The sequence below is a fragment of the Orycteropus afer genome, unplaced genomic scaffold (genome assembly GCF_000298275.1).
Source record: "Orycteropus afer afer isolate SDZICR_OR568_19922 unplaced genomic scaffold, OryAfe1.0 scaffold00003, whole genome shotgun sequence".
NCBI lineage: Eukaryota > Metazoa > Chordata > Mammalia > Tubulidentata > Orycteropodidae > Orycteropus > Orycteropus afer.
Window position 1 is genome coordinate 16,943,651 of NW_006921590.1, and position 10,380 is coordinate 16,954,030.

At 35.9% G+C, this 10,380-nt stretch overlaps 1 protein-coding gene across 1 annotated transcript in view; it reads left to right on the forward strand.

The window, feature by feature from the left end:
• Positions 1–10,380, forward strand: part of EFHB (EF-hand domain family member B) — a 120,930-nt gene that overhangs the window by 75,889 nt on the left and 34,661 nt on the right. Inside the window, 3 exon segments of the mRNA XM_042780319.1 lie at positions 2,749–2,878; positions 7,762–7,845; positions 8,440–8,507. Coding sequence (XP_042636253.1) covers positions 2,749–2,878; positions 7,762–7,845; positions 8,440–8,507 — 282 coding nt within the window.

The window sequence follows — 10,380 nt, forward strand, 5'->3', positions numbered from 1 at the left end:
GATTAGACATCTTCTCATCTTTCATATTAGGGAAATTCTCTTCCAACAAATTTTTGAGAATTTTCTCTGTGGTTTTATGTGATTCTTCCTGTTCTGGAATTCTGATCACACATAAGTTATTCCTCTTGATGGTATCCCACATGAATCTTAGACTGTCTTTATTTTGTTTTGATCATTTTTCTTATTGATCTCTTAACAAAATAGTTATTTGTCTTCTATCTCACTAATTCTGTCATCCATTGATTTGATTCTACTCCTTTGCCCATTCAATATGTTACCTATTTCAGAAATCTTATTATTAATCTTTGGGATTTCTATTTGATGTTTTTGTATGGTTTGTAATTTTTCATTTGTCAGTTTGTTCTTGTACTGTTTCCCTAAATTGTTCTAGAGTTTTGTCTGTCTTTTCCTTATTTTTTTCAGGGTTTTATTTGATCAATCTCTCAGTCCATTGAAGGTACGTAATTATAATTCTTTTGAATTCCTTATCAGGTAGTTCCAATACTGCTTCTTCCTCGGGGATGTTTTCTGGGTTTGTATTCTTCTCCCTTGTTTGTGCTACTTTATCTTTCTTCTTTGTGTGGACTTGGATGGTCAAGTTTATTGTTGTTGTTGTATTTCTATTATTGCTATAGTTGCTAGTTTGGCAGCACTTAGATATTCAGCACCCATCTGCTGGTGTATCTAATAGATGATGAGAGTATTTGCATAGGTCTGTGGTAGCTTTGAAAAGCAGTTGAGGGTGGGTTGGGTTGGTATTGGGTGCTATCTATCCTTGATCAATTGGTGCAGAAGCAAGTGGTGGTTCTCATCTGATGGGTGGGACTAAAGCAATTGCAGATATGGTTGGGCTGTTTGACTGTGGTTGCTGTCTATTCTTAAGCCTCCAGTGCAGTTGTGTGGGCTGTTTTTGGCAAGCATGGCCTATTCTTAGGTTGCTGCTTGGATCAGAATGCCACTTGCAAATATTCAAAATGACTGTACCCTCAGAATAGCCAACAGTCCAAAGTTCTGTTTGTCTTATTATTATTATTATTGCTATTTTCCTTTCTAATCAGTCTCCAGTGCAGTAGACCACATAGTTCTTGGCAAGCATAGCTGTTTCTCAGTTTGCTGCCCAGATCAGCACACCAATTGTAAATATTCAAATTGTCCATGCCACCAGGACAGCCAACAGTCCACAGATCCATTTATCTCCTTATTCACTGTTTTCATTCAGGTTCTTCCACTAGTTAGTATTTAATCCACTTCTTCATTCTTCTCTTCAAAACTCAGAGTTCCAGGATTATCTTTTGTATCTGTTTCAATTGGTTTCTTGTTTCTTTGTTATAGAGGGTCTGTGTAGCTTGTCTGCCTATTCCACCATCTTGCCAGAAGTCAACAGATATATTATCAAGGAGCTCTGGTGGCATAAAAGTTTAAGTGCTTGACTGCTAATCTTATGGCTGTTTAAACCCACATAGCTGCTGTGCAGGAGAAAGACCTGGCAATCTGCCTCTGGAAAGATTATAGCCTGAGAAATCCTACGGGTCAGTTCTACTTTATAGTATGGGGTCATTATGAATTGAAATAAACTCAACAGCACCTACCATGCACACATACACACAGTTATGTCTTCTTCTCAATATTTTATTATATTTTACCCTATTACAAAGTACATATTGTTTATGTGTCACTGTGAATGTGATCTGTTATTTCTTTAGAATACATTCCAAGGCTTCTGATCAAATGAAATTTTCACTCTTAGAGCCAAACTGTCAGCCTCAATCCCATTGCTGTGGAGTCAAGTTCAATTTATAGCAACTCCATAGGACAGAGTAGAACTTCCCCTTAGGGTTTCCTTGTCTTCGCTCTTTATGGAAGTAGAGTACAACATCTTTGTCCCATGGAGCAGCCAGTTGGTTCAATTAGCAGCCAAGTGCTTTCCTTGCACACAGAGTGTATATGAATTTCCATTTTCCCACACCCTCTCTGTACTGAATTTTGCCCATCTTCTTTATTCTTGCTTAACTGTGAAGTAAATTATGATTTCTCATTATTGTTTTTATTTTCAATATTTGTGTTACTAATTAGGCTGGAGATCTTGTCTCCATTTCTTACTGTCTCAGCTGTTCTCTAGTTACAGTCCTACCTTCTTTTTTATTTAGAAATGAGAAACAAACATCACAGTATGATTTGAAAAGAAAAAAAAAAAAAAACAACTCAGGGTCAGAGCTTAAATATAAAGACCTCTCTGTTAGGCTCTCAGCCCTAAATCACTGCTTGAATGTTTCTGGTATGAGATTGCTGATTACATTGAAGTATGAAGGTTGCAGTGTTCTGATGATCTCACCTAATCTCAGTAAGAGAAACTACAAAAGTCCACTGTCTCAATCTTAGCATAGGAAAGGACTGCTGGACTTCCAGAGCATTGCAACGCACCTCCTGAATGTCAAGATTTCTGTAACAGTGGCCTGTACTTCTCCTCATTAATATCTTCTCTTACATCATTTCCCTACTTAGTTTCCCAGTTGTAAAGTAAGGAACTCTTGTGTGCAGGATCCTATGCATGATTCAACTCATATGGGGAATGGGTCTGTCATGACTAGCCAAATTTGTGTGATTCCCCATTCTTTTACATATTCATTCTTTTTCTGACCCACATTTTCAATGTCAGTGATAACATGATGTGCTTCTTGCAAGATAGAGCTGTTTGTGTTCCTTAAATCAGACGTCTTTTTTTTTTTTTTTCTTTCTTCTTTATTACAGGAGAAGCAAAGAACAGAAAGTATAACTCATCAAATTTCAATAGGTTTAATATGTATGGAGTCCCAACACCACATTTTAATGATGGACGAACCATGGCAAAAACTTTATATTGGCTCCATGAACTACAAATGTAAGTTTAATTATATTGTGTCCTGGAACAAGTGTTAGATATGTCACATGTGGACTTTAAAAAAAAGTTGATTTTTAAATTTTATTTTTAAAGGTGTAGTATATTGATGTAGTTAAAACATAAAATGAATAGATAAAGGCATACAGTAAAATGTCTTCCCCTTATCCTCATTCTATTCCATTCCCACAATAATTATGATGCTGGTTTTTTTTTTTTTTTTTTTTTTTGTGTGTGTGTGTGCTATCATTCTAAAGTTACTTCATGCCATGCCTTTCCAAGCAAATATAAAGCATATTTTTGTGTTTTTAAATCTATAGGATTAACTCTATTTGTGTATCTTGAAGAAAATAAGCTTTTAAATCTTTACAAAGTCTATTACATCACATAGAATTTACCTAACATTTATTATTGAGCTTTATTTAATAGTTATTTGGGCACTTGAGCATCTAACTTACCTCCTGCAAACTGATCTTTTTAATGCCTTCATTATCTATATGACTGCTTTCCTAGAAAATTTCCCTAGAAACAATTAAAAATGGTTGCAGCAGTACATTGACAGGAAACTGCCAGAAATTCAAGATGGATTCAGAAGAGAACATGGAATGAGGGATATCATGCTAATGTCAGATGAATCTTGCCTAACTGCAAGGAATAACGGTAAGATGTTTACCTCTGTTTTATTGACTGTGCAAAGACATTCCACTGTGTGGATGATAACAAATTATGCATAAAATTGTGAAGAAGGGGAATTCCACAACACTTAATTGTGCTCATGAGGATCCTGTGTGTAGACCAAGAGGCTGTCATTCGAACAGACAAGGGGATAATAAATGGTTTTAAATCAGGAAAGGTATGTGTCAGGGTTGTACCCTTTCACCATACTCATTCAATCTGAATGCTGAACAAATAATCTGAGAAGATGGACTTTATGCAGAAGAAAATGTGGCATTAGAATTGAAAGAAAATTCATTAATGACCTGCAATATGCAGATGATACAACCTTGCTTACCAAAAGTGAAGGTAACTTGAAGAACTTACTAATGAAGATCATAGACTACAGTCTTCACTGTGGATTACTTATGAAGATAAAGAAAACAAAAATCCTTGCAACTTGACCAATAAGCAACATCATGATAAATAGAGAATATATTGAAGTTGTCTAGGATTTCATTTTACTTGGATCCCCAATCAATGCCCATGGAAGCAGCAGTCAGATCAAACAGTGTATTGCATTGGCAAATCTGCTGCAAAAGATCTCTTTGAAGTGTTTTTTAAAAAAGATATCACTTTGAGAACTAAGGTGGACCTGACCTAAGCCATGGTATTTTCAATCACCCAGATGCATGTGAAAGCTGGACAATGAATAAGAACAAACAAAGAAGAATTGATGCATTTGAATTATGGTGTTGGTGAAGAATATTGAATATACCATGAATGTTAGAAAAACAAACAAATCTATCTTGGAAGTAGTAAAACTAGAATGCTCCTTAAAAGGGAGGATGATGAGATTTCATCTAATATACTTTGGACATATATCAGGAGAGACTGGTCCTTAGAGAAAAGGACATCATGCTTGAAAAAGTAGCGGGTCAGTGAGAAAGAGGAAGACCTTTAATGAAATGGATCAGCACAGTGGCTGCAACGAAAGGCTCAAACGTAGGAACAATTGTGAGGGCGGCACAGGACCTGGCAGTGTTTCGTTTTGTTGTACATAGAGTCATTATGAGTTGGAACTGATTTATAGCATCTAACAACGTCTCCAGTAACTTCCCTAGAAAATTAAAATGACGTCCCTTAGTTGTTTTTTCTTTTTTCTCTTTTTCCCATGTTATATTTTATATTGTCTCGGAAGGAAGGTTGGGCAATCCTACTTCCGTAGTGATACTTCCTCGGAAACCCAAGGAGGGGTCGCTATGACTCGGATTTGACTCGACGGCACGTAACAACAACAACAACATTTTATATTGTACATTAGGAAATTACTCATAAAAATCCAGATATCCTGCTATCCTTAAAATAATCAAGGGAACATTGCTTATGCAACAGTATTTTTCTAATCATATTTTTTTGTGTGTGTTTTGAAAGTTAATTGGACTATTCTAGATAAATTAGCAGAATATTCTTTATTTCTTTCGTTGTGTGGTTCTAATAAAAGTTCACTATTCTATTTGTCAGTGTGAATTCAATTATAAACTTATAGTCATGTTTGTTTCGGTTTTAGCCAACTCCAATTTTATGTGCACTATTTTAATATAGAGAGCTCTGGTGGAGTAATGCCTAAGGCATTTGACTGCTAACCAGAAGGTTGGCGGTTCAAATCCACCAGCCACTCCTCAGAAGGAAGATTGGGTGATCTACTTCCATAGTGATACTGCCTCGGAAACCCAAGGAGGGGTTGCTATGAGTCGGAGACGACCCAACAGCACATAACAACAATAACAACAACAACAACAACATTTTAATATAATTTGGTTTATTCTCAAGTTTTAAGGAGCATATTAGCATAGTGCCTAAGGCATTGACTGCTAACCAGAAGGCTGGTGGTTCAAACACACCAGCCACTCCTCAGGAAGGAAGGTTGGGAAATCCTACTTCCAGAGATACTGCCTCGGAAACCCAAGGAGGGGTCGCTATGAGTCGGGGCCGACTCGACAGCAAATAACAACAACAACAACATTATCCTCTGTAAAATTATATAATCTTTATGACCCTTTGGTTTGAAGGGTCAGTTTGAGCCTCGCATGACAATGTGTATGTATGTGTGTGTGTGTTGTGTGTACGTGTGAGTGAATGAATGAATGTATTCACTGGCACATAAAGAACTTTTTTCTGAGTTGGTTAACCAACAATGTGATATTGTGCAGTGATGTTGCAGTTACCAGTATTCCAACATACATGGCTACCCTCAAATACTTTCTGATTCTCTCAGGAGTGTAATCCAGGTCCTTTCATCTTAAAAAGAGGCTGCTCTGTGACTTAACAGTCCTTACCATTATCACCCCTGCATGTTCCTTAATTATATACCTTGGGCCTAATTTTAGATTGTTGACACTGTTTTTTCAAACAATGGCCAATAAACTGCCATTGCCTTATTCAGACTTTACTTTGTCCTTTTTTTTCTTTTCTAACAAAGAGGAGGGACATAAAAAAATGAAAGATGAATTTCTTTATATTTAATCTTTTGTTTCTCCACAGAGTGTCACTCTTCTCCAGTAATTTATTCAGCTTGATAATATTTCTATAATACAGGAAATTATTTTAAAAGCAAATAGGATTTAAGAATCTAATGTTCATTGTTTTTATTCTTAGCAAAACAATAGAGACTTTATTAATTTTAATGTTACTAAATAGTAGTGTTGTAATTTTATAGTTTTAAAAAGACATTTTATTCATTTAATCATAGTAATAGAAGTAACAAAATTATATTACAATTATTAAAATAAAATCACTCATAATCCCATCACCTTACTTCAACCATTAACATTTTAATGTATCTCTTTCTCGTATCTTTTTTTCTATATTTATTTTTGCATAGTTTAACAAGAGTGGAATACCATTTTATATCTTGCTTTTTCACTTAACATAATTTTATATTATGTACTTCCTTCATAATCTTTAAAATGCAAGCAAGAATGTATGTGATATAATTTAATGAACCAATGATTAGATATTTAGATGATTTTCTTTTTCCTTGTAGTCAATGAGTCTACAAACACTTTTATACACAACACTTTTCCACATTATGAATGTGGATTATCTCCAAATGATAAAAAGGCATGATTTTTTTTTCTTTTTTTGCTTTTTGATTCATATTGCCAAATTATTCCCCAAAGGATTGTAACAATTTGTAATAGCAACCTGCAAGTGTTTTACCATACTTTCTTCCAGTATTGGGTATTCTGTGTATCTATGTATGTATGTACACGTATACCTCAGAAATATTCCGGTTTGGTTCCAGGCCAGCACAATAAAGATAATATAGCAATAAAATGAGTCACATAATTTTTTTTTGGTTTCCAATGAATATAAATGTTATGTTTACACTATACTGCATGCAGTCTGTCAAATGTACATTAGCATTATTTAAAAGTTTGAAATATTGTGAGAATTACCAAAGTGTAATACAGAGACACAAAGTGAGAACATGCTGTTGGAAAAATGGCACTAATAGACTTGCTCGACTCAGGGTCGCCACAAACCTTTGATTAGTAAAAAACACAGTATTTGCAAAGCACAAAAAAATGAAGCTTAATAAAATGAGATATGCCTTTATCTATCTATGTATCTAGCTGTCAGTACCTACCCAAATTTGCTTGTCTGAAGCTTCTTGCTAACCAGAAGGCTGGAAGTTCAAACCCACCAGCCACTCCTCGAAAGGAAGGTTGGGCAATCTACTTCCATAGTGATACCATCTCGGAAATCTAAGGAGGGGTCACTATGAGTTGGGGCCAACTCAACGGCACATAACAACAACAACTTTATCTTATATTTATTTTATTACTAGAGAGTAGTATAATTTCTCCATATATTTGCTTACTAGATATGAGTTATCAGTTTATATCTTTAGTTATTTATCTATTTTATGTTTAATTTTCTTTTAGCAATAGGATTTACAGTACTATTGCTTTTTTCTAATTTACTGCTTTTTTTCTATTTGCCTTATTCTTTAATAAAAGCTATTTTTTTAAAGTAGGCTAGAAATGATAGATACATGAACACAGAAAATTTTCTTTTCAGCATACACTTTCTTTTGTATGGATTAGTTTTCTGGATTTCTTCTTTGAAGGCACAAATGATATTATGGTATTCCTCACCACATGTATATTTGGCAGCCAGGAATACTTTACTTAATAGAAGTGCCTAACAATATTCTAATTTTACAGGAAAAGAGGAGCTAAGGTTGTATCCAAGAGAGTTGATGATTTCAAAGAAAAGTTTCAACATAAACTTGGAAGGGTTTTAGATCCGTAAGTTGATGATTAACTTCAAATTTGTAATTGTTTCATTGAGTTAAAAAAAGTATTCTTGTGGTAAATGTTGGTTTAAGTTCTATTAACTTCTGTCTATTAAATAAGAAGATAATTCATTTGCTGTTAATCAGTCTAACTCAATTAGCTGCTATAGAGCTTAGAGTTCTAGGAAAATGGATTATCCCTCCACGATGAAGAGGACATTTGGAGGAGGGGGGCGGGTAAATGATTTGCAAAGATTGATTTCTGTGATATCAGAAATTTAACTTGCTGTGTTTTTCTTTCTCTCTCTTTCATACACACACACACACACACATGTTTAAGTCTATTTGTCATCCTTCAGTAGTGTTGAAAGTGTTTTGATTTATTTTTCTCTTTTTAAGTCTGGGCTACTGAAAACTCGTGAATGCATTCAGCCATTGTTAATCCAAGTGGAAGATCACACAGATCTGTTGGAGAACATTTTGTTGATCTCCATAGTCTGACTATAGCAGAAAATGTAGGCTGTTAAAATCTTATGGCAAACATATTTTAAAATCTAGTGATGCCCTGTGGTGCATTTTTAACTAAAGGGTTTGTTTTCTTTGATAGCATTGCAGAAACAATGAATGTTCCCCCAGACCACACCTTTGGAGCTTGTCTCCGCCCTGAGGACTATGGTAAATATATGAATTTTCTCCTTAAAAAAATGTATGCAGTTAACTTCACCAACTCCTTCTTTTGAAGTTTCTAATTTTAAAGACTTAAAATACTGCATTAACATTAATAAGCAAAAATGTAGTTCACAAGAGAAAAAAAAATAATATTATATTTGGAATAAATAGAGTGTAAAGCCCTTGTAATATCTTTCAGTGTAGTTAAGGCTTTGCATTTTATAGTGGATAAGGCACTTGACTGCTAAATGGTAGGTCAGCAGTTCAAACCCACCAGCTGTTCTGTGGCAGGAAGATGGGGTGATCAACTTCTGTAAAGATATACAGCCTCAGAAACCCAATGGGGGTTGTTAGGAGTCGGACACAACTCAATGGCAGTGAGTTTCATTTTTTAAAAATATATATATATATATTAAACAAGCCAGTTTAAAGTAAAATAGGCAGTTTTCTAGTGAATTCAAATAGTACTAGGCTCTTGGATCTCAAAGTGTGGTCTATAGGTTGGTAGTTGTGGTATCGTAAAGAGCTTGTTAGAAATGCAGAATCTCAGGGCCAGCCAGGTCCAGACTTACTAAATCCGAATCTGCTGTTCAGCAAGGGTCCCTGATGAGTTGTATACACATGAAAGTTTGTGAAGGCACTGTACTGGACAGCCACACAATTAGGAATCATTCTTTTTCCAAACAGCCAATCAATCAATCAATCCATGAAGGGGCAGAAGACACTAGGATTTTGTCTTTATTTATAATAAAAGCATTCTAAACAACAAACATCCAAGGCGGGTGGGGAATGAGCTAAAGCTGTCTATCAGTAGTTTTCAAAATATGGCCTGTATACTACCTGAATTAAACTCACTCAGGGAGTTTATTAAATATGCAGGTTCCTGGCACCCATACCCAGATATTGTGATTTGAGTCTGCTCAGCTTTACCGACTGACGTGGTGAGGTATTTAGGTCATGGGTCTGTCTCTTAGGGCCAGAGCTTACACTCCTGATTTCAGCACTTTAGAGATGGCTCTTGAGTAATTGCAAGTGATATGACATCAGCTTCACATACATTCTTTCAAGGTTGGGACAGAAAAAGGTACAACATAGGTCTCCCCACTAGGTAGTTAACCCTGGCAGAGTGTGGTGGCAAAACTAAAGTGGAGATGAAAAAATTATTCAGATGGTTATCTTTGGATGTTGATGGAGAGGGCAGTCCTCTGAAAAGAAAAACTTACTCAACCAAAAGCCATCTCAAGGAAGGGGAGTCTCTTTTACACACAATATCCCCCTAAAGGATTTATATCTTGGGAAGAGATAGGAAAGGAAGTCACACTTATTTGTCAAAAATCATTCCTAACAGCCTTAATTTCCATTCCTATAGTCATCTTTTTGTCTCTCTCACTTTAGAAATTCCTCTTTTATACACACACACACACACACACACACATATGTACTTTTTCCCCTAAGGAAATGACTTACACAATCTTTTTTGTTGTTGTTATGTACCATTGAGTCGGACCTGACTCATAGCGACCCCTCCTTGGGTTTCCGAGATGGTATCACGTAGATTGTCCAACCTTCCTTCCGACCAGTGGTTGGTGGGTTTGAATCACCAGCCTCTGGTTAGCAGTCAAATGCCTTGGGTACTACACTACCAGTTGGCGAGTCCCACATCCATAGTTTAGGCAGCATTCTGAAGACCTCTACTGGCCTATGTGGTTGCAAGGACTGACAAACCCAACATTTGCAGGTTAGTTGGCAAGCTGGATGCCTCTGCTGGCTTATGGAGGTGTTGCAGAGACTGTTGTTGTTGTTGTTGTTAAGTGCCGTCGAGTCGTTTCCGACTCATAGCGACCCCATGCACAGCAGAACGAAACACTGCCCGATCCCG